Source organism: Daldinia childiae, assembly GCF_008694065.1.
Source record: "Daldinia childiae strain JS-1345 chromosome Unknown Scaffold8, whole genome shotgun sequence".
NCBI classification, from domain to species: Eukaryota; Fungi; Ascomycota; class Sordariomycetes; order Xylariales; family Hypoxylaceae; genus Daldinia; species Daldinia childiae.
Window position 1 is genome coordinate 1,403,797 of NW_022984649.1, and position 24,824 is coordinate 1,428,620.

Sequence of the window (24,824 nt, forward strand, 5' to 3'; positions counted from 1 at the left end):
TTGGTTCAATTTGTTTGTAGCAACTTATCGCATGTGTAAGTACCATACCTTTTACTTATACAAGGTGTGTAAAAGATTTAGGGCAGGAGATACGCTGAAGAAGTAACGAACGACATAAAGTGCTACTGTACTTAATTTGTGACAGTACATCGAATCTGCGCTCCCCCCCACACCAATCAAGCCTGTACGACTCCGCCGACACGCCAATTCCTCCTCGTCCCGACCACGTTACGTGTAATTCTATCCCAGAAAAAAAAGGAGATCATCCCGTGGCTGTAAGAAAAAACTAACAAGGAGCCCATCACCTACGTCTGTGCAGCTGCAGTAGGAAGTGGGCAATAACACAGACTGCTGCCTCATCTAGACGCTAGAGAAGAAGGGTTAAGAATCCCGAATAAGAAAAAAAAAAGAAGGATAAAAAAAATAATAAAGTGATATATTCTAAAACATTTATCACTTATATCAGTAAATGACAGGCCCATTTGGAGCCAGTCTAGCTGCAGAAGCACCAGCACCAGCACCAGATGCAGCAGCAGCAGTGCCAGCTTCTTCACCATCACAAAACTATCTCCACGGCCAACACTATATCACCCGGCCGCTTTCTTCCTCTCGCCAATCTCCCACCACCCCGACGGCCTCCGCTTTTTCGGACCCAGGATTTCCTGATCCTGAACAGCAACAACAAAATGCCGCCGACCCGCCTCTCGATCTTTTGACATTTTCTGACGTCCCGACCAATTTGGTACAGCTAGGACCTCTCCCTTCCGACATCCATAACAACATTCATAATAATAATAATTCTCCCACAATTAAGGCCAAGCATCTTCAAGCACGTAGACCTTCTCCTGGCTTGGCAGCTCGTCTCAAAGCTTTAGGTTTCGGTGGCCAAAGACAGGCTTCGTCTTTGCCCTCATCGCCATCCCATGAAAACGTCGGCCGCTTACCAGAAGATCAGCTGCGGCTACTCGACCAAAAGCATCAAAACAATTCTACCGAGCTTGTCGTCGAGCGACGCGGTCGTCCTTGGAAAGGTGCTGGTGCACCTCTCCAATTGTTAAGGTCCAGATCTAGTCGCGACTCATTTCGACGGAAGAGTGCTATCGAGGAAGAAAGACCTACCTCATTCGTTCAGGTTGAATCCTCTTCCAAGCCCGAATTACTACCAGAGATAATAGAGGCGCCGCCATTGGAAATGGACACCAACAAATACCGATTGCCCGACCACACGAATGGAAATGGCACTAAAGCACAGCTCGATACCCGGAGAGAGCATATCAAACGAGACTCGCGCGTTCCGAAATTAGAGATCGTCGACGACTCCGAAACGCCACCTCCTCTGCCTCCTAAAGATACGCCTCCTGGGAGTGCAACTCCTGCCGATTTTACCTCCGACTTACCATCCTACTTCAACCCCCTCGGTCTTCAGCGTGCAGGGTCCATATATACGATATCCCGCGCGTCGTTTGCTAACCAGCTTGCCCAGCTTACTGCGCTTCAGCTGCCTGATGCCGAGTTATTGTCGAGTAAGGTCGCCGCTATTCCCACGGCCCAAGCGGCGGCGAAGGCCTTACTGGGAGCTGCTGAACAAATACGAAGTTGGATCTCGAAAGCCTCTGAAGTTATCGGAGGCCTAGACAGCGATGATGATGTCGAGTGGGCCGCGGCCGGAGGCAGAGAAGGGTATGAAGAAGTAGAAAACGCCATCACAAGATTTGAAGGGCTTATCAATGTCTACGTGGGCGCTATTGAAGAGCTGCAAAACAGGCCAGATATTGCCAGCGTATCCAGCGAGGACCTTCAAAAAGCGGTCACCCAGATGGAAGCTATTATGAATGCGTGGGCTAAGATTCGGCACACTCTGAATAATATTAAAGGCCAGGTCGAAACGGCTATGGAGTGGGAGGAGCTATGGAATATGGTTCTAGGCGATATTCAGAACGAAATGGATGAGCTAAGCCGATTAATATTCGAAATGGAGGAACGGCGTCACAAATCCATGATGGCTGTTTCGAATGGGGATGGGATGGATATAGGCGACCTAGAGACCATCGTGGAGGAGACGCCACCCGCTGTCATGCGTAATAACCGATTTAGTGTACCATCATTTCCGCTTAGTCCAAGCTCTCCAGGAACTCCCGCACTCACCCAAGATGATTCGAGCCTACTTGCATTGTTCGCGCGGATGCAGCCCCTGAGAGCATCGTTGGACTTTTTACCCATGCGACTCTCGGTATTTGAAGCGAGAGCTTCTGGGGCTTTCCCGACAGCCTGCGAAGAACTAGAAATGAGGAGAACAGGCTTGGAGGCTAGCTACAAGAAACTTGAGAAGGACGCCGAATCCCTTAGAAAGGAGCTTGGCGAGGACAAGTGGGTTCTCGTTTTCCGCGGTGCTGGTAGGCAAGCTCAGAAGATGATCGAGTCTGTAGACCGGAGTATGGCAAAGGTGTACGAGGCAGTGGACCAAGGTTTACAGCACTCCAGTCCCGCGGCGATGAGCAAGAAGATTGAGAGCTACGAGGCAAAGAGAGTACATTACGGGCCAGCAATCGAACGTGTGCTATCTATCATCGACAAGGGTGTTAATGATAGACTTACTGTAAACGGCGAAATTCTTCGGCTACACAACGAGTTAGAATCTAAGTGGGAGGAAGCAAGAGAATCTATGAGAAGGCTAAGCGGCATCATAGAGGAGATTCAGTCTAAAAAGCATAGCCAACAGCTACGAGACTCGATCTCCAGTATGCTCTCGAATGATAGATCAACTATTGCTAGCGGCAATGAGACTCCGGGAAGTTCGCCGCCATCATCAGTCGTCATGTCTAGCATAGGTCTAGAGTCAAACAGTTCCTTAACACAGCATAAGAGGCGTACTACTACCAGCGGCGGAAGTCATCTGCCTCAGCCTGCTTCGGCTCGCAGAAGTAGTTCGAGTTTAGCTCCCCCTTCACGGCGGCCCCCTGGATCTCGACTCTCTACATTCCAACCGAGTACTACTAGCCTGACCACGCCGCCTCGAAGTGGTAGTGTCACACCTCTCACCCGTCTCCCAAGATCCAATTCCAATGCCGCTGATAGCCGCCCGCGATGGAATGCATCCACAAATACCAATGATTCTGACGTAGGACATAACTTCAAACCGCTCACCCTTACTACCCCTAGTCCATATGCTAAAGAAACATCTTCCGGGCGCTCTGTATCCTCGCTTGGACAGTCTCCTGGGGGCTCGAAGCTTCCTCTCCGCAGTCCATTAGCAATGGCAACTTCATCCTCACCAGCTCCTGAGGACACGCCTCCTAGGAAGAGTACATCTCGGCTCTCCTTCCGTGACCGGATTAATGCTGCTGCTTCTGCGGGACAATCTGTCCCGCCGTCTGCGGCTAAGGCTCGGTTCGCAGCACAAGGGTCTTCTACCTTTGATAGTCGAAGAGCTTCACTCCAGCCACCAAGGCTAGATTTTGGTCTGAGCGATGCTAGGCGATCGGCTAGTTCCTTGTCGATGAGCAACCGTCGCACTAGTTTACTCCCTCAACCTAAGTCGAAGATGGACGATTCAACTGGCCGCCACAGCCCACAGGCTACCGCTGCGGCACGTGCTGCTATGCACAGGGGTAGCACCATAATAGAATCGAAGTCAAAAGATAACAAACCCCGTTGGCACTTTTAAGTAATGAACACGTTATCTTGCTAGATAGTCTCGCGAGTCGGATCGAGCGTAACGACGGAGAGGACCAGATCACTCCCTTGTACTATCCTATTTGTCGGAGTCCCGCAAGACGGGCTTATCTTGTCTTCGATTCTGCATCAATAACATCATGAAAGACTATTGTTTTTCTTTCAGCCTTACTAGCATTCAAGTTATACAATCGTTAATGGATTAGCGGCCAACACGAATCTCGTTGGCATGAGGCGACCGAGCTAAGCCGCTACGTTTCCCTTGGAGTTTGGATTATACATCACATTATCCATATTCATCCCGCCATACTTGACGCGGAAACGAGGGTAGACGCAGCATGGTAAATGCGGAGGTGGGCCAAGGCGTTCTTAGGGTATTTTTAGGTTTCAACAGGGGTCATCATGGATATGGTTCCATTACAGTGATACCTATTATTTATGTCTTTTTATTATATCCAAACCCCCATCCCTACTATAAGCATTCTTTGGAGAGAGGGGGCAGTCTTTAGCATATAACTAAAGGGGCGAATGGGCGCTTTTGCGGTTCTAGAGGCTGAACAGATTGAGCATGCCAAGGGAGAGATGTGTGCAAGAGAGATAGAGAGAGAGAGAGAGAAAGACTCGTGGGAGTCTTGGCGAGAAGACAAGGTGAGGCGGAGGGGTATTTCATCGTCCCTCTGGGCGAGAGGGACGATGAACCCCGGGACCAGAAGCAAGTATTGTGTTGTACGATATATATCTACTATCTACTGTACCTACGTAGCGCATTCATTCATCGGTCGTTTTTTTCGACATCCAGCGGCGTATGGTATGAATGGGAGAGGCTAGTCGGGATAAGCAGGCAGGCGTAGTCTATAAATTTGATAATTGGTGTCAAGCCATAGCGTTGTGTTTTAAATGATAGTCACGTCGGCTTCCAATAGGATTCATCCCTACCCCTATTTAGGTCCTCGAGGGATCTTTTTTAAAAATCAACCCGTCTTTCTAGATTAAACCGCATATATATCTTACGAGTATATAAGAGGGATATCTCCGGCTTGCAACAGTGAAACATAGGTACCTTATATGATAACAGAAGAGTTACGAGTCTATAGAGTATAACCAGTATAAAAATATTCCTATAATTAGTATTCCAAGGTGTAAAGTTTTTGAATATTCTAGCTTAATCCTTACTCGAACAAGTATTCCTTTAACGACAAGCACCTTCCGGATAGCCCGCGAATTTTCCGAACCCGTATTTTGCAATATTGAACATCTTGCTAGGCTTTACGTGCCTGTTATATATTAACTACCCTCCTTTTGCTAACTTTCCTATTATAATATTAGAGTCACAATTCAAATTAAATGATTAACTTAGCGTTGACTTGGCGGGAAACGAAGCTTACTCTTACTTCTAAAGTCTCCAATAGTTAATAGGTAGTTTCAAAGTTTGACTCTCAGTAATTACCTAGGTAGTGGATCTGTTGCGTTTAGCAGAAAGATACCCCTGATAGTATATAACAAGACTACCTATACAAAAAGGATTAAGCGAATGGAACAGGTTTGTGCTCTAGGTAGTAAGCTACTAAAATATTTTCCCTCTAATTTATTAATCTAACTATCTACGTATTTCATTTAATAGTTTACGTCTTCAGACACCCGTCCAAGCCGAGACGTGGAAAATTATAACTCAAATCACACTGCAACCGATAACCAGCCAAAGCCGCAGGTCACATCCAATAGCGTTCGAATTTGGGGCTCTCTACCGTTGAATCCTATTATTTTCGATTTAATTATTCGGGCGTGTGCTGGTTTGAGAAGTCTTGCATCGAAATGGCTAACCTTCTCTCGCTACCAACCAAGCCCCCCAGCCCATGTAGTTATCGACGTAGGAGCTGACAACCAAATATATCGATGGACACCGGGGTCTATACTGACATATAATGTCGACCAGGATAGCTTTCCTAACGACTTCACATTGGAACATGCCCGTAACAGTCTCTACCAGGCGGCTATAGAATGGAACAAAGGCGATGTTGGCATACAATTCCAGTACGTTCCAGACGACCAACCAGCCTTAATCCGGCTTACATACATGAGCTACTATAGTGAAAAGCCTAGAACTTTAGCTTTAGCTTTCTACCCCCGCACTCCACGAGACCAGCGACTATTTGTGTATCAATCATGCTTCGAAGAGCCATCGTTAGAGCACATGGCCATTGCCTTTTGCCACGAACTCGGACACATCCTTGGGCTACGGCACGAATCCTCGCAAAGTGACCCAGATGATGCATATTTCCCGTCATATCAGCTTGGCCGGCGCAATAACCTCTCGGTCATGAAACATCGCCTGGATCTAAATATATACTCTATCCACGAGGAGGACTACGCCGGCGTGAGACATTTCTATAGTGCTCGTACTGATGAATTTCGTGGATACAGGATCGTAGACAGAAACCCAAGGGTCTTTGAGAAGCTATGGGGACCTGGTAGTCAAACTATATTTGGGAAGTGTATATCTTATATAGTTGGTTACGAAGTTTTTTGGTGAATATAAATGACATTTATGTGTATTTTGATAGTTCGTCGGATAGGCGTCAAATGGGTGAGATACTCATCAACGATTTTATTGATGTAATGAATAATGACAGACATACACTAGTCTTCACTATAGAAATAATATTGCTAATATATCATCGTGACACTTGTTTGTGATTAGTTTTCTAGTCCTTAGGACATATACGTTGAATAATAATAATATCGTATTTTATCTCTCTTCTATTCTCTTCCTACCTCCTCAACACTCAATCCTAAAGACACAACTCGCACACTAAGTAAACTATCCCTCGCAGTGAAGTCATAAACACCATCCAAAGACGTCCAGGTATCTAGGTATCTATCTACCCCAACGCCGGGAAATAAAAGGCATCGTTTGGTTCATAGTCCACGTCGAAGTAGAACTATAGGTTAGGTAAGTTTGAAAATAACAAGATGAACGCACGCATGCAAGCGTGCCTTAGCTAGTTAAAAACACCATTAAAGAATATCAAGACGCCTTCACGTACGCCAGTCCAGTCCCCCCTACCCTATTCATGCGATCGTCCATATCATGCAACAAGCATAAAACGCGCGACGTAGTAATTTTATATAACACGCTCCATTCAATGAATCGATAAAAGCTCGATTTCTTAATGCTCCATAAGTCCGATACCGCTATGGCTTACACCCTGTGATCTCGCCCTACTACCACCGCTAGCCCCCGCGCCTGTTGATTTTCCCGCTCGTCTTGATCCGCCGAAAGCGGTTGAGGATGTAGTCTTTCGACTACCAGCAGTGGCTTTCTTCTTAACACCACCGTATGGCTTGCTTCCTCTGGTAGAGCCCCCGGATGATCGACGCTGGAACGGCTTCTTACTTCCGCGCCATGTAGTTCCCTTTGACGACCGAGCCGCAGATGGCGTAGGATATGCACGGGATGACGTAGCTGCTCGGCCTGTATGCTCAGATGGAGGTACGAAGTAGGATGATATCGCACCCGGGTCATCGAAGTCTTCTTCCCCATCATCCTCGATATCATCCATACCGTCGTCACTTGACACGAGGTCAACGACATCGCGAGAGCCAGACGCAGTAGCAGCAGCCTGAGAGCTCGTCTGGCCCATGATCTCTCGATATCGCTGATGGTATTGCCGTATTAAGGGTAGCATTCTACTACCGTACCTATCCACCTTATCATTGTTAATACCAGGAATCAAGTGCATCTTATCGAGAGAAATAGTCCATCTTATAGCCATTTCGCGGAGTTGTTGCTCGGTAAAAATAGGCGAGCGCAAATTCCTTGAATTTCGCAAATTCTCTTCCAGATCTTTAGCCTCCTTAAGAAAGCTATGGAGGATATCGTCATATAGGCCGGATAACTCAACACTGTCCATACGCGCATCATGGGATATTGGAGGCCCGAGCGTAGATCGTTGGGATCGGGCTCTAGATCGTGGGGGAGGCATCGTCTCGAAGTCGTCATTAGAATCATCATCAGGGACCACAAACCCATCTTTAGCATACCCATTGCTGAATCTGGAATACTCGTCGTCGCTATCTTCGTTTTCCGATATCATTAAGGCCTTCCCCTTCTTCTTACGGTCTCTACCCAGAACAGGCGATGACACGTTCGTAGATGGGATATGGCTAGGGGCGGACCGCTTCGTTGCAGCAGTAGCCGGTTGGCTAATTCGTGTCTGCCTCTTGGATGTACCGCCTTGACTATCCTTGTCCTTAACTCGGGTAGTCAGGAAAAGCTGGCGTTGACTATTTAAGAAGACACGCGCCCTAGGCCCAACCTATAGCAAAACAGTTAGCAAAAAGCGGCTATATATCAAGGGTTCCTTACCTTAAAATACTGAATAGCCATCCTAGATTTGTTATTGAAGATGTTCTCTTCCCTCAATGCATCCTCTGCGACGAGTCGGTCGACGATTCGATGTATGTCATGTTTCTGCATCTGCTTGGCGATCCCACGATATTGTTCCGTTCCCGGTTTGTAGTCCGATATTTTTTTCTTTCCCATCAAGAAATCCGTACATTGAATGAGCGTGAGCTTTCCTTGGGACTTCATAATCGATAAAACCGCAACTGCATACTCGCTAAAGTCCTTTTGCACGAAAACCTCCTCGTTCAGACAATTATCACAGGTCTTGCCGCACTGCTCTTTGTCAAATGCTTCTCCAAAATAACGGAGAATCTCCACCCGTCGGCAGTCACTTTGATTGTCGCAGAAGGCAGCCACAGTATTTAGCATATTCCTCTGCCTCTCCTTCTGTTCCTCGTTACCATCGCCGTCGGTAATCATCCGCCTCAGGGAGGATACATCGCCATAGTTGAAGTATAGATAACACTCGGAAGGTAACCCATCTCGACCAGCACGGCCAGTCTCCTGGTAGTATCCTTCGAGGCTCTTAGGAATAGAGTGATGAATAACGAAGCGAACATCAGGCTTATCGATCCCCATTCCAAAGGCTATAGTTGCTACAACGACCTTGGTTTCACCGGCTTGCCAACTTGTCTGGACGCTTACCTTCTCGTGGGCTTTGATGCTTGCGTGATAGTGCTGAGCGGCGATTCCGTGACCTCGCAACTTCTCAGCAATCTTCTCCGCCGATTTACGGGAGAGAGTATATACGATGCCCGTCTTCCCGCTGTACTTTGAATTGATTAGCTCGGCAATGCTTCCAACGCTATCCTTTTCCTTCTTCAAAACCTCGTAGTAGAGATTGGGACGATTGAAGCTTTGTGAAAATTCCTGGCATGTCTCGATACCTAGATTGTGCTTCACGTCTAGAATAACATTCTTTGTTGCAGTAGCCGTAAGAGCCATTAGGGGTACACCGGGGAACGTTTCTCTGAAGCTGCCGAGTTCCTTGTAGTCAGGGCGAAAATCATGACCCCATTGGCTTACACAGTGGGCTTCGTCAATTACGAGACGCGCAAGCTTCTTGTTTTCATAAAGAGTGGTCAGACCGTCTAGGAAAGCCCTGCTCTTATTGATCATCTCGGGGGTGACGTATAAAAGCTGCACATGATGTTCAGGATGGCTCTTCTTCAAATTATCCATGATCTCGTTACGGGTTGACTGGGATAACTCGCCGCTGAAGGCAGAAGCCATAATATTCAACGCTTTGAGGTGCTGCACCTGATCCTGCATCAAGCTGATAAGGGGGGATACGACAACTGTAACGCCATGCGTCTTTCCACTTGTGATCACAGCCGGGAGTTGGTAGCAGAGGGATTTGCCACCTCCTGTAGGCATTAGAATGAATGCATCTTTACCCGCTAGGGTGGCATCGATTGCCTCGAGTTGGTTATGCCTGAACCCAGTCATTCTAAACCTATCTTTCAATGCCTTTTTGACATCTTTAAACCACGGGCGGTTTTTAAGTTCACGTGGAATATGTGCTGACATCGATGGGTCTATAATCTTCGCGATGGCTACTTTCTGAGGTCGTACCCCCACGTTTCCAGACGTTTCCGAAAGGACAGGACGATGAGTTCTAGGCGGTCTATTCTCCGATGATGATTGACGGCGTTGTTCAAGCTCCTCTGCAACTTGAACCATGTCAACATCGTCGCTGTAGTCGCTCTGGTAGCCTTGCTGTTGGTTAGACTTTGCTTTAGTCGGGCTCTTATGGCCCTTAAGGCCTCCTAGTTGAGAATTTGTCGTCCTCGTTGGTACGTGTCGACTGACTGGGGGGAACGGATCATCGAATGGATCATCATCATCACCAAAATCATAGGGATCCTGACTTATGGCTACAGGTGGTTTCTGACGAGTGGGGGGTTTTGCTGGCCTACTATTGCTAGTTATAGTAAATGGCAGTTGCTCATCAATTAGTTCACTATCTTTCGGGATAGGAGAAGCGACCTGGCGACGGGGTCTTCCTGCAGCACTCTCCGGCAATTCGTCATAATCTCGCCCTGGGATTGGGAAAGAATCGTCTGTTTGATGAGAAAGTTGGGTTTGAAGAATTACTTGAGTACTACCTCGTGGGATAAGTGTCGACTCCCCCGAGAAGCTCGTCGGCGGCGCAGGTCTGGCTGGTTGAGTTGCACGTACAATAGGATTGGGATGCTCGGCTTCGGTGCTACGGGTCTCATTAGCCTCAAAAAAACTCCGATTGTCGATACCGGCTTTTAGAAGGCTGGGCTTTAGGATTGATCGGCGTTCTTTAAGCAAATCCTCTAATTCTTCAAGACGGGCTTCATCGTCCTGTGTATCTAGGTCTTGGTCGTAGGCGTCTGAAATCCGCGAAATTAAGGCTTCCTTCTTGAGGAGAATTTCCTCGTAAGAACGAAAGTCCCTTGAGAGGTCGCCCAAAGCTGCCTGTTGTCGTGCTAGTCGCTCTTTCTCCTGCTTGAGACGACTTCTAGGCCCAAGGTTACCACTTTTTAAGGACTCCTTATATGCATCTTTGTTGTCCTGTAGCTTTTTTTCCAGCAATTCTCTCGCCTTTTCGATGGTGACTAAAGGTTGGGCGAGGAATAGTTCTAAAATGGTATCGTGTTCGTCCTCATCAATCACGATAGTTGGTTCACTCATCAACTGAGATCTCTGTGAGGGGCCAGCTTCCGGTTCCTGGTCATAGCCTCTGGCCATACTGACTTGGGAGGATGCGTGCTGCTCGGGTTTCCGGGATGAGCGGAACGGCGTGCGCCTCTCATTCTGGGTTACCTGCCTCGGCTTCGATGGTGTATCGTAGGCAACAACCTCATCATCAGCATCCTGAGATATCCGAATAGAAGTCTTAGGGCGACTACTTGAGTGAGCTGTGCTATCTGGTGCGTCATAAGTAGGGGGCGTCATAAGCTCATCGTCTGAGTCCTTGATAACTCGGTTATCAGGCTTTGAAACTCTGGATTTCCGCGTCGTCTGTGCCGTTCGCGCTTTGGGAGTCTCCGGGGTATCTTCCGAAAATGAATCATGCTCGGAAGACGTCGCACGCCTATCCTCGGTATCTGTTACGTCATAAGGAACAACATTTTTCAGTGATAGCTTAGCAGGAGACCGCTTTATAATACGCTCAGAAGCGGACAAAGAGTCATCCGTAACTTCTTCTTTTTTAGCTCGCCGGATCGTGTCTTTCCTGGACGAAGTTACAGCCTTCGATGGTGATTGACTAGCTGTCGTCTTTAGCTTCGTCTTGGCTGGCGATTTAGATGGAGATTTCTTGAGGTGAGAGTGCATGGATTCTTCCTCGGACAAAACTTCGTAGATATCGGGGAAATCATCTGTTTCAGCGGAAGTGGTAGTAGGCGGTTGACTGATTTGGTCACATTTTCTCTTTTTACCTCGTTTAGGGGTTAGCGGCGCAGGCCGCGCAGCACGTTCCTCCTCCCATATCATAACATCGCTCCCAAACGCTACCGAGTTCTCAGTCGTATGGGTTGGCTCTGCTCGCATAGCATGCTCCTCCTCCCATATTATAATGTCGGTTCCGAACGCAACCGAGGGCGCGGTGGTAGTGGAGGCTGGACCGGGTCGAGTAGCAAAATCTTCCCGCCATAGCCCAGTGTTGCTCCCGAATGCAACAGAATTCGTCGAAGTCAGTTCGTCTTCGTTGGTTAGGTCGACCGTGTCAAAGGTACAATCGCTTCCGAGTGTGGGCCCTGGAGTCGGAAATTGCTGCCGGGGCGAAGTCCTCTTCTTAGCGGAATTTGCAACGCCTATAATTTTCTCTTAGCCACACTTTCATAATGTTGAGCAAACGGAGAATCCGACCTGAGTTCTTCAACAATGCAGCATATTCTTTAGCAAGGGATCCCGTTCCCGACCCCAATCCTAACCCCGCGCCTCCGCTTGTAGATATCGGGGTAAGCAATTGCTCCTGACGTAGAATAAGAGCAGGCCGTTTCGAGCCAGATTTCGAAGTTAATCGTCCCATCCTTTCTCCTACCGCACCCCCCCCGGATACTTCGAGCGGTCTCGCCACCGGTTTCGTCGACCCATCAGACGGCTCAGTGTGTAAAGAGTGGATGTCTGGAAGAACTGGATATAGAGATGGTTCAGTAACGTCTTTCGTACGCGTTTCGGAGCGCCGGGAATTCGAATGGGTGAGAGAGGAGGAGGGTATATCGGAGGATGGTTGGTCTCGAGCGGGTGGTAGAATAGGCGCGTTTGGCGCGGTTAGAGCAACATTCGCAAGTAACCAACTTAAGTGATCGCGAAGATTATTTCGAGTCATGAAGGCGCCTTGGAACCTATGTTCCACAGAAGCTCCATGAGAATTTTAGAATCAATTGCTGCGAAAAAGGAAACCCTAATAGGACATAGTATGTAATCCCCTCTCTTCGAAATCTAAGTGATAGTGATAATGTTGAGTGTTACTCTGAGAAGTCCGAATTCACGACAGACCCTCTAAAAAAGCTTAGACCATGTGACACTAAGTCGCGCGTGCAGGTGATTCAATTTAGCAATGCCGCGTTTTGCAGCAAGAGCAAGATAAAATTATGGGGCCGTCCATGATGAATGCATAGTACTATGTATTAGATAAGCATTCAATGAATAAATCGTCAAGAGGTAGGTAAAGAGTTTCAATAGAGTTTCAACTAGAACCTTACCACGATAAGGTTGAACTAATAGTTAATTGATACATATGAGGTAAGTAAATACTTTAGGTCATAAGATCATGTAAGCTATCTCCTACCCGTTATCTCATTACCAAGTCATCACCTCCTTAGTGCAGCCCCTACAGTTTTCAAACTCCAAACTTCACCTCACTCATATGGTATCAATTAAGTATAATAAGTACCTATATTGTCTATAGATATTCGCTCTTCAGTATCTAATAATATATCCGCATAATACACCTAGCAAGCATCTTGGCCGGACGTCGTCTTGGGTTTATCAGCACCGTTGAATAAATACATTCCCGTCACAAGCATCTTCCCAGCAGCCGATACCAAAATGGCTACCCAAGATCCGGCAGATCGGTAAATACCTGCACCTGCGAGTGACCCGAGGACAAGCGTCGCGAGAAACATGGCACGCCTTGTACGTGGCCTATTATTTAACTTGAAGAGTTTAGGATCGATTAGCAGGTCGATCCACGCGGCCGTAGCCATCGCTGTGCTTATCTCCGTCATCTGGAGGGATCGCGACTGTACAACCTGGCTCCCAGAAGCAAATGCCAGAAGTCCCACAACTATCACGGCGTCGCCACCCTTTAATCCTGCTCCGTGTTGGTATTGCATAGCCGCTGCTCCGAATACCAAGCATGACTGGATGAAGTTGCAGCAGACGAGCCAGAGTCTTAGCCGTGGGCCAACGAGGTGGCTAATCTGACCTGTCAACCATCCACCCAAGAGGAAGAAACCCAGAGCTGACCCAATGTTTGCCGTGATAAACATTTCGCCGTTAAGATGAGGTAGTATGATAGCCAGCATGAGGAAAACCGTATTTCCTGTCTGGTTTGATGCGAAGCAGTGGTAGTCGGGAAAAGAGATGGCATCTTGCATACCCGTGCAACTAATAGCAAGCATGTGTTAGCCAACATACCTAAATACATTTCACGAAACCATAACCATCCAATTGGTCGATATAGATATCTACTAGTTCCTGATATCTCTCCAGTCTTTCGACTTTGGTTTACACGGGGAATTGCTTACAAGGTTAGGATAAGTAGCTCGAGCTCAGCAAACCCGGACGGACGAACAGGCTCCAGCATATGGCACCACGCTCTCGAAAATATAGAGTCCATATCAGACGACAAAGTCGAATCAGAGCTGGACCTGGTAGTCTGTACACTATCTGATCTTCTCTGTTCGGTATTCTGAGGGTTGTCGACCTTAAGATCTGCCATGTTTTCCAATAGGGGAATATTTAAATAACAAGCAGCAGGAAACTTTTAAGTATCAAAATTTTCGAGGAAATGTTATCACGAAGAGGGAAAGTTGCAAGTCACGCATAGGCAGGATTTAGTAAACAAGAGGAATCACACCGACTTTATTGACTCGCCACAGGTATACAACTCACATATTGGGAACCCGAGCCGTTCGAATGTCTTAGTCGGTGCGGCTTCCATAAAAAATACAACAGCCCCAGTGTCCTAGACATCATTCAGATTCAGTGTGAAAGAATCTTGTTCCAGGTTGTTAACCGACAACCGATGCAAAAGGATATAAACCGAAGCTTTAACAGGTACCTAGCATCCGAATCGAGCCTGGTGACGGCACCGCTTCTCAATTCCAACTTTTAAACTACCGGAACACGGCCCCACCGAGCCGGTCCGAGATCCTACCAGACTTATTGCTTGCAGCAAAAATTATCAAAGCCCATGAACAGCTCATCAGTAATGGCTATAGAATGTTTCGGTAAGATAAAGGGGGTCCCAACAAATAGTTTAGATAATGTTGAGGTTGTCGCAGTGTTAAGGAGCCTCGCAGGTTTCACAGTGCATATCGTAGAGATAGCCGACACTTTGAAGATATTAAGCATCCATGGAGTGAGTCCAGAACGCCCTATAAACATATAACTATACGATATGACGCTAGCTCCTTCGATACTAGTCCTAGCCTTTTCTCGACTTCAACTAATGAGGCTCTAACCTACACTACTTGCCAAATGTCATTCTCATTCTTACACTCACAAGGCCGACTACCGAGTGGATACTCCGAGATCCGTAGCTAGTAACCGATCCGCTATTAATAGAGTTGCCATGACCATTCCGTACCAGCTCCTGAGAATATTTCTTAAGAACGGCTAAGATCCGCGATACCATGGCAGCGGCTACGACGACCGAGACGTAACTCGGTCTAAGCTCGCGGAAGCACTATGGAATTACCGCGGGAGAACTGATCGAATTCTTATTCTAGCAGGAGCATAATGACATCCGTAATCGCCCAGACCGAGCGGTGAGAAAGAAATAAGAAACGTAGCGTCCAGCTCGAGGGGACGCTATATTTGTTGCTCGGCGATACTAAAACAGAATACCAGTACAGACTCAAAAACCTGAAGTTTAGGTGTAGAATGTTTAAACCACTTGATGATTTTATCGTAGGAAACACTGAAACCTATGCTAAGACGCAAATCCTAAAACACAACGCGCAGCGTTCTCTTAAACATCATTATTTACAAGCCCTAGCCTAGTTTAAAACACTAATATGATGGCACATATGCATCATATAGTTGGCAGGTTTAGGTACTTCGCATGAATACCCTTATTTATATGTTCCTTTCTTTCTGGCGTATCCGATACTGATCTACCTAGGTATGAACCCTCTGATTCCGGATAATGGGTTTAAAATGAGAGGATATTTAATATCGGAAATCTCAAAAGTAAATAATTGTCCGTCTACGCCACATATAATAAACGCATCCAGTCGTCAACCACCAATATTCATCCACGCGATTAAAAATACCGTTACATTGATACAAAGGTCGTAGTTTGGTTAACCGAGTAAACATTCGTAAGGCTGAGGTATGATTTGTCACTCCTGATGGTAAGGCTGGATAAAGCAAGCTTGGGATTTCATCATATGTATGTATATGCACATCAAAGCTGTATGTATGTACCAGCCCCGGGTACGTGGGGGACAAAGGAGACAGGGGATAGGTATCCAATTTGGTGGAGCTCTCCCTATCTATTCAGCGACAAATGTCGCTAATCGAAATCGAAAACCTACCTAAGGTTACGGTGGACTATTAGTCCAACTGTGCCAAAATCAAAAAAGTCAGACGCACTATATCAAATAAGGTAATAGTAACATTAAGATTACAGTATAAGTTCGGCTATTTCTACTATATACACAATTCATAAGGTAATATATGGGGATAACTCTACTAATATACGTTCGAATTACTTAAAATTGGTATTGGTATTTTTATTAAAAAAAGACAAAAATTTCAACCTAGGTCTTATATAACTTGACCTTGAATTCGTAAAGATATTAAAAAATATAAGCATTATTCAATACATTGCAGGCTACTTTCCCTTTCCCCACGAACTAGAAATAATAACCAATAAGATTCAACCTTTACTTTAACCTTAAATATATACAAATACGTAAATATACAGGATACAACTTATACACTGTAATAACTTCGCGAATATCCTATTTTAAAAATTATAATTGGTATCATTTTATAGCTTCAATTAATGCGAAAATAATGATCCAAGTTGCATCCTTATATGTCTTCAAACTGGTATATTGTACTAGTATTAATATCAAGTGACTAGGTGTTGTGTCGAGAGGATAATACGTGATACCCTTCAAGACCACCACCTTAAAAATGCTATAGATAGGTATTTCAACAACGGATAGACTATCCAATACGTATCTTATAAACATGCAACTTGGATTGTTATTTTCGCATTAATTAAGGCTATAAAATGATACCAATCATAATACTTGAAACGTTATATTCATGAAGTTATTTGAATATATATCGTATTATGTATATATATAATAAAAATAATAATAAATAATATAAAAAGTCTTATATCTCAGGTATTTCGGGATACTGTGCACCTAGCGTTGCTTATTAAATTACCCTTTTTGGACAGCTCCCACCCATTTTCTTGATTTTGGCACAGTTGGACTAATAGTCCACCGTAAAGGTACCTACCTACACTTCATAATTACTAACATCTTAGCATCGAGTCATTTTGATCAATATCTGGGGTTTCATCTCCATTTATTTATCTACCTTAGCTACCTTAGGTAGTTATTCGACCAAGTGAGTCCCATACCACGCTCGTAGGGTGGTAATTACACCCTCCTTGTCTAACATAAATGCTGACAAGTTGACATTTTGCAAGGATAATTGCATCTCAACGCGCCAGTCGTTTGGGCTCGTCCAACGTCTCGGATTCTGAGCGACCAAGGGACTGGTTGCACTATATGCATTGCGTATGAAGATACATTCCTACCCCGGATTGATCTTTCGAGAAATCTGCAACCCGGAACTAACACAAGCCACGTTCCCGCGGAGATCGTATACGGTGGTCTATCCTGAACTCTTAGGCCACTGACGGCCCTCATCCTTATCTCTGGGCTGGGCGAAATCATCATCTAATAAGGCTTAGCCCTACCATCGTCGATCCTAGACGCCTTCAGATAAGATAAGAAGGCATTTGCATTGGCGTCGCCTGTCGTACCCCTGACTAGTCATCTGGGCGTGTGCGAATATCCGCGTGCTTATTTGCTTTTACGACGGGAACTTATCGCTTTTATGTCATGTCTGATTCGCTGTCAGAAGCTCTCTTCCAGGTGCGTGCCCGGACCAATTTGTAATACCGGAAAGGCAAAGCTGGCCTTCGAATGTCACTCTTTTTTATTTGGTAGTTATCTGGGTTGTCGAGTTTACCATTAGTAAACGAGGCTCACTTGATGAGGTCAGAGCAGAGGCTTTATCAACTCGAGTCGGAAGCGTGTATATTCGACAAAACATTCAAGAACATCACGACTTCGTGTAATATCTCCGGCTACCTGCTTCGCATCTCCGCCAGTAAGCCACTGGTACTATCGATGTACGTCGAGAATAGTGCGGCTAGGCAGATGAAGCCCTGTTGGTCATCAGGAATACGCTAATAACTACGTTTTAGTAAAAATATCACCAATCTTCAGGAGCTTATATCTTATCAGACCGGTCAAGACCAGGTCTTAGCCTCTTAGCTGTAGCTGCCTTTTCTTTTACATCATCGATAGAAAGGAGCCTCCTTGGCGCTATAGAACTAATCATCTCAACGGTTATTGGACGATTCTAACACGCTATCTCCTTAGCACTTGGATCAAACGTTTCCGCTCGGCACATCATAAGTTTATCTGTCAGGAGAACCTTCCGCGGAAAACTCTCGTGAAGTCTTGGGGTGGGGTCCGTTACTCAAGACCCGCTTCAGAGACGACTCGGCCGGAGATGCTCAGTTACACAGGAAGTCCATTCACTAATCTAGGAGTATATGCTATTCGATCAGAGGAATATATACGTTGCCCCTTTCAACCCACCAAATTACTGTTTATACCAGTCAGCAATCACCATCGCTATAAACTTCGTGTTGAAAACCAACCGGTCAGCCCCTTTGTGAGGGTCTACGAATTACAAGAGTAAGATTTCTCAGGGCTTAGGCTTACAACACTCAAGATGAAGCTGTCTTACCTCTGGACCGCCCCAGAAGTGGACCCAATTAACCGCAAGGCCCGCTCTGTCCCCGTTTTAAATGTCTTTAATGTCTACGGGCGTGTATTCTTTTTCTCCTGGTGGGGATTTATGGTTGCCTTTTGGGCGTGGTATACGTTTCCACCACTAGTTAGTATCTCGATCTTCTAGGAAAGTCTATGTTAAAGGAGGCGAGCAACTGACAATCTGCGAATTTCGTAGTTGACGCATACCATTAAAGCCAACCTTCATCTTACCTCAGCCGAGGTTGCCAATTCCAACATCGTCTCGTTGTGTGCTACGTATGTGTTTTATAACTACTTTGGTTTTATGGTTCCCTTTCCGAGCTGACGTATTGGAGATTATTGATTCGATTCGCGGCTGGTCCTGCTTGCGATCGGTTCGGGCCTCGTTGGGTTTTCGCCGGTACACTCCTGGTCGGGTCGATCCCTCTCGGATTAGCCCCTCTCGTCCACAATGCCCAAGGCCTCTACGTGAGCCGTTTCTTCATAGGTATCCTTGGCGGGTCTTTCGTGCCTTGCCAGGTCTGGTCGACAGGATTCTTCGACAAAAATGTTGTTGGTACCGCCAATGCCCTGACTGGAGGTTGGGGTAACGCCGGCGGTGGAATCACCTACTTCATCATGCCGGCCGTCTTTGACTCTTTCGTGGCTCGAGGCTACTCGGATGGCGTGGCGTGGCGTCTTACCTTCATCGTTCCCCTCGTAATCACGGTTGCTACCGGCGTATCTATGTTACTCCTGTGTCCCGATACACCAACCGGCAAATGGTCTGAGCGACATCTCCACGCTGAGCAGAACTTGGCCTCTCACGGCGTCAACGCGGCTCCTGGCCCGACAGATAGTATAATCGACGTCCCAGGCAATGTTACGGACAAGGCCTGCTCTAGCAACGGGAACAGCATTCACGAGGTCGAGAGGGACTCCAAGAAGCCTCAAAAACACGCCAACTGGGATCATGAGGCCGTCATGTCGCGAGGTGAAATGATAGGAGTAGCCAAAGGCGAAGTCGTGCAAAAGCCGACATGGAGCATGATCTCAAGGGTGACGTTTTCCCCACAGACCGCCTTCCACATTTTGACATACATGTGCTCGTTCGGCGGAGAACTCGCCATCAACGCCATACTCGGGTCATACTACGTGAAGAACTTCCCACAGCTAGGCCAGACCAACGCCGCAAACTGGTCTGCCATGTTCGGCTTTTTAAACGTGGTTACCCGGCCCCTCGGCGGCGTCGCCGCAGACGTCTTATACCAGGCCTCGGGCCGTAGCGTCTGGGCCAAGAAAATCTGGATCGTGGTGTGCGGATGCATATCCGGCGCCGCACTCGTCGTGATAGGCCAGGTTAATCCGCATAATCTATCTGCTATGGTCGGACTTGTAGCGCTAGCCGCGCTATTCCTGGAAGCGGGCAACGGGGCTAACTTTGCCCTCGTACCGCATGTGCATCCGCATGCCAACGGCGTTGTCTCCGGGACCACGGGCGCGGGAGGTAACCTCGGGGGTGTCATTTTTGCCATCATATTTCGGTTCACGGGCGGCGGGACCGACTACGCTACCGCCTTCTGGGTCATCGGGGTGGTTACTATCGCGCTCAATCTCGGGTTATGCTGGGTCCAGCCCGTACCGAAGGGACAGGTTGGCGGGCGCTGATTACTTGGCACGCACTAGATACTAACTACCACATAAAAGTATCTCTGGAAACGAAATCTTGGCGTTTGAGGTTATTTGCAGATTTGAAACGATCCCAACGCACGGGGAAGCTGGACTGGCGTTGGGGCGCACGTGTTTCGGTATATACCCGTATCTAGGTAGTTTGTCAGTCGGATAAATAAGGAATTAACTGGGATGGAATAGATGGATGCTAGCTAGGACTACACTACTGAAAAATGGAAATGAGCTTAGATAGTATAGTATAGTATAGGGTAGAGCAGGGTATGAAGTGTAGATCCCAAAATAATATGAAATTTACGAATGAATATTTATTTTGTTTAAACTGCGGTGTACGGAGTATGTGGTGGTTATTATCGTATACGAGGTGATGCCGATCATGAACCTATTTGTTGAGTGGACTTTATGTCGTATAATATTAGGGAAATCTATTGACTAGGAGTATTCCTTGTCGATATTTTTTTTATTCTTTTTATAATTCACAATATGAATATGTTCGTGGCTTAGGATTCCCTTTCACGTGCCGCATAGTTACTATAAAATAAATCTATAAAATTCATACAAAAAATTGTACTCATCCCAAATATCAGAAGTCAGAAGTCAGCAGTCAGAGTTTCAAGATAAAAAAAAAAATTAGGTTAAAGGTAGGCTATTGTAGACTCCATGCCAAACACCCGTTTCAAAATACCGGTACGGCAGTTAAGTTCCCTAAGAAGTAGTAGGCTATTAAAAGCCGACGACCGTGGGATGCGCCCATCCCCCGTATCCGCGCCAATAAAGCAGAAACAAGCAAACGAAGCCGCTCCCCCCCGCCGAGCCGTCTCAACTCATCCATCCATCCATCCATTCATCTCATCTCATATGTACCTACTATGTATGTGGCAAAAGCAAGCGAGATGGGGAATGGAGATATCCGAGGAGATATCACATCTCAACTCGGTTGTGAAATGTAACATTCACGATCGTCGTTGTCGGCTTCCCGATTCGGGAGATGCGCTGTAGGGACGGCGATTGGGCGCAACGCACTCCGGGTTGTAGATGCAGTGCGATAACCTTAATCGGTTGTAATGTTGTTACACAGGGCGCCGCACCACGTGGATATGACATCGACGGGCAGGATTAGGTAAAAACTTATGGACTTGGTTCGAAACTTAAACTTGAACTTTAGACAACGTCGATGCTATTTATCTCAACTTCAATAATTTAGTCACAATCCATAATCGGGTATCAACTACATATTGTTCGAATTAATGCATGTTTGATATCAAAACAGGCAATTCTTAACTCGACATCACGTGCGCACAGGAACAAAAGCAATGAGTTTTTATGGGTATATTCAGATATAGCAGACTGTCTATAGACATATTTGGTAGTATTACGATATCCATCGCATCCAACATGCCCACATTAACAGCCGATGCCACTCAGAAAGGTATCTCGGTATGTAGTCAATTAGTTCATTAGTTCCAATCCCTTGCTCTCGCCGGCAAAACAACCAAATTTATTAAAAACGTCATCGCGAACGGAAAACAGATGCGATTCCGCCTTACATGCCGAAGAGGGCGAAGGCAAGACCACCGACCAAAGCCAGCGAGCCAGCAGCAACGTTGCTAGCACCAGCAGTGGGGATGGTGACGGGAGCTGAGGTGGTGGCGCTGGCACTAGGGGCAGGGGTCACAACAGCGTAGCTGGAGCTGGTGATGATGGTCGTGGGGACGTAGGTGGGAACCTGAGCAGTGGTGGACAGGTTACCGGAGGGGATCACGGTAGGGTAGGTCGGGACCTTGGTGCTGCTAGCGCTGGTGGTGTTGCTAACGACGACGCTGCTGCTGCTGCTGCTGGAAACGGTAGCAGTAGGGTAAGAGGGGGGAGCAGAGCTGCTGGCAGAGCTGATGACGGAGCTGCTGGTCAAGGTAGGGTAAGCCTGAGTAGGGTAGCCCTCGGTGGGGTAGCCACCAGCAGAGCTGCTAGAAGCGACCGAGCTGCTGCTGCTCTCGACAGTGTTGCACGATGGGCCAGCGATGGCGAATGGGAAGCTGTACTGGAAAGTCGCAGAGTTGGCGACGGAGGCGATCTTGATACCGTAGGTCTTGTCGGTGCCAAGCGCACAGTCAACAGTCCAGGAGAAGGTACCCTCGGAAACGTCAACAGCTAAATTGCTTGTCAATACTAATTACCAATTTCAATACCAGCGTTGTTTACTTACTTGCGAGGACGGGGCCAGGAGTGAGAGTGGTAGGAGTCTCACCACCGAGAAGGGTGATGGTAGCAGGGCCAGTGTACTGACCGGCCTCCCACTTGATGGTGAAGGTCTTGCCAGAGGCGACCTGTTGACCCTCAGCAGGAGAGGTGAGAACGGCGTAACCAGGAGTCTGGGCGAAGGCCGAGGCGGCAAAGGCCAAGGCAGAGGCGAAAGTAGTAGAACGCATCTTGATTATATTGGTGAAGAGAGTTGGAATTACTAAAAACCACGAGTACCGAGAAGGGAGCAGGTTGATAAAAGAGTGAAAGTTGCCGTTGGGCTGACGCGAGCTAGGCTGAGCTGCGAATATTAAAAATGAGTGTGGGAGTCTGAAGACGACTTGGAAGTTTGCGGCTGGATGTAGGAAGAAGAAAAGAAGAAAAAGGGCAGGAGGGCGTGAGATAAAATGGTGGACGATATTCAGTTGACTAAGAGGGACTGACCAGGGATCGTCCAGGTACAACTGGGGGCAACTGGGGACAACTGAGAGAGGCACAGCTCGCAGCGCGATACCCTGCTTCTAACTTGGTTAAATCCTCTCCACCGAACCACTTAGAACCAGTAAAAATGAGGTCTTCTAACCCCATACCACAGTAAATCAGCAAATGTGCCTGACAGACCTGGCAGTCAGTCCAGTCATGCATGGTATGTCCCCTAGGCGATCCCCTAGTAGACGGGGGCGTGCCATGTTCGTGGGCTAGATCTCTTCGTGTCTCACTAATGACGCGACAGGTATCTTACAGGCAAAATAAACAAGCAAAGATACATTCCAGCTGCCTAAAACTACATGGATATCCGTCTGCCAAGATTTCTTTACTGGACTTCACCTGAACTTCTTCTCCACTTTAAGGCAGCCCACCTGCCCCTATGTAAAGTCCATCTCGTCCAACTCGCGTCGATTTGACTGGTCAATGTGTTACATGGGTTCTTGAAAGGGTAAATTACAAGACCCTCGCGAAGGAAGACCCTAACGAATTAGCGAAAGGGGCATGCAAAAAGCCTGCTTTTCGAACCCCTGGGATCTGGGCTGTTTGGTGGTAGCATCGCCCATTTTAATAACCCGTAAATAACTTGGATCGAGTAATTGGAGCGAGGCGCGGTCACGCAGTCACGATGCAGCGCTGGTTATGACCATTTGCTATGCGCATGCATTCGATACTACTATTACTTCGAAGTCTAAGGCTGAGTTAAGATTTAAATAATTGCTTAACTTTTCTAAGTATAGATTAGTATATACCTTAGTATGTACCTAACGTACGTAGACAACTTTAAAGACTCAATTTCACTAACACATAAACTTGGCGCTTGAAACAAACTTATTTAATAAATTAACAAAAAGGATTGCGCGGACCGTAGGCAATTATTCCTGGCGCCCGTCGGCTCATCTAGGAAGGCGACTTCCTGCAGTAGCTTAGGTTAGGTAGGTAGGGCCAGGCACAATGCAGCACGGCTTTGAAGCCTTAGGCTGGTATAGCGGCTATTAGGTAATACCTTGTATGCATTGTACCATAATACCATAATAATAAAATAATAATTCTACCTAATAAAAGGTTCTACCCATACCGCATACTGCATATGTACTATTATAATTAATTACCCAACCAGCTTAGGACTTTCGGCGAATCGTCCGACTAGGTCTTCTATGCTTTAACGGGAGATCGGCTAACTTGTTACTATGTAAAAGGGAAAAGGGAAAAGGGGCCGAAGCAACTTCGGCTTTTAACAGTCTACGTTACACGCCGTATTCTTCTTGTTACATTGTGGCCCTTGGTAGCTTAACAGCCTCTTTTTTTCCATTTAATTTCTCTACACGACTCGACAGAAGATCATTCATTCATTCATTTATCGTAACATCGTAAGGCTGCGTGAGGCTTTCTTGGCTCGACCCATATACATACCTATACATAGTATACTAAATTAGTTGATGACTTTGCATCACATAGGACCCATTGCTTATACACTATTAGGTCCATACGCACTGCAAATTTCGTAAATTGGGTACCTAATACCTGCGTGACATTGCCGTTCACGTCATCGAATCCAACTCCACTCTGATATAATGGAGATGTCGGGAATGACATCTCAATTTGGGGTTTGTTTGTTGGTTGCTGTCAGCTTTCCACAAGTACACACATATATATATATAGGTATACTCTAGGTAGACTAATATTTAATACTACCTATCGATACACAATCGTAAAACAAACCTGTAAAAGTACAACGTGAGACGAATAAATAATAGTATGATTTAAATAGGTTTGCCTGTCCGCGTGCGACACCGCTTAAGACGGCTGCTAAACTGGGCTAAAATACCATGTAAGCGAACAATATTTGATTGATCGCATGGTCCTACATTCAATCCAATTCAATTTCACTCAGCAAGCCAGAAAAATCCTTCGCTGCGCGCCCCCTGCCAGCCGCACAAATGCAAATGTCTTCTAGCGCTGACCGCCTTCTACTGTTGGCTGGCTGGCTGGCTGTTTAGGGGAACAAGGCGGTTAGCGAGATGCATGGGAGTCTAGAACGTATGTACACTTTCCATGTGTGGTGGCGTAGGGCTGAGGAGAACCGAGATGTAAGGGAGGGAGGTTTTAAA

General features: G+C 46.6%; 5 protein-coding genes across 5 annotated transcripts; 2 read left to right on the top strand and 3 right to left on the bottom strand.

Annotated features, from left to right (window-relative positions):
• Nucleotides 1-469: 469 nt before the first annotated feature.
• GL218_07147 (uncharacterized protein) lies at nt 470-3,664 on the top strand (the record flags this gene model as incomplete). The annotated part of the gene is made up of 1 exon (XM_033583892.1): nt 470-3,664. The coding sequence occupies one exon, from the start codon at nt 470-472 to the stop codon at nt 3,662-3,664; it is 3,195 nt and encodes a 1,064-aa protein (XP_033433224.1).
• Nucleotides 3,665-6,839: 3,175 nt separating this feature from the next.
• Nucleotides 6,840-12,083, bottom strand: GL218_07148 (ATP-dependent DNA helicase hus2/rqh1; the record flags this gene model as incomplete). The annotated part of the gene is made up of 3 exons (XM_033583893.1): nt 6,840-7,988; nt 8,039-11,865; nt 11,921-12,083. 3 exons carry the CDS (start codon nt 12,081-12,083, stop codon nt 6,840-6,842), a joined length of 5,139 nt encoding a protein of 1,712 aa, XP_033433219.1.
• Nucleotides 12,084-13,008: 925 nt separating this feature from the next.
• Nucleotides 13,009-14,000, bottom strand: GL218_07149 (uncharacterized protein; the record flags this gene model as incomplete). The annotated part of the gene is made up of 2 exons (XM_033583894.1): nt 13,009-13,666; nt 13,807-14,000. 2 exons carry the CDS (start codon nt 13,998-14,000, stop codon nt 13,009-13,011), a joined length of 852 nt encoding a protein of 283 aa, XP_033433220.1.
• A 4,280-nt stretch (nt 14,001-18,280) lies between these two features.
• Nucleotides 18,281-19,968, top strand: GL218_07150 (Nitrate transporter; the record flags this gene model as incomplete). Its single annotated transcript, XM_033583895.1, has 3 exons — nt 18,281-18,445; nt 18,518-18,597; nt 18,657-19,968. 3 exons carry the CDS (start codon nt 18,281-18,283, stop codon nt 19,966-19,968), a joined length of 1,557 nt encoding a protein of 518 aa, XP_033432974.1.
• A 1,564-nt stretch (nt 19,969-21,532) lies between these two features.
• GL218_07151 (putative gpi anchored serine-threonine rich protein) lies at nt 21,533-22,415 on the bottom strand (the record flags this gene model as incomplete). Its single annotated transcript, XM_033583896.1, has 2 exons — nt 21,533-22,137; nt 22,193-22,415. The coding sequence occupies 2 exons, from the start codon at nt 22,413-22,415 to the stop codon at nt 21,533-21,535; spliced, it is 828 nt and encodes a 275-aa protein (XP_033432973.1).
• Between the last annotated feature and the right edge of the window lie 2,409 nt (nt 22,416-24,824).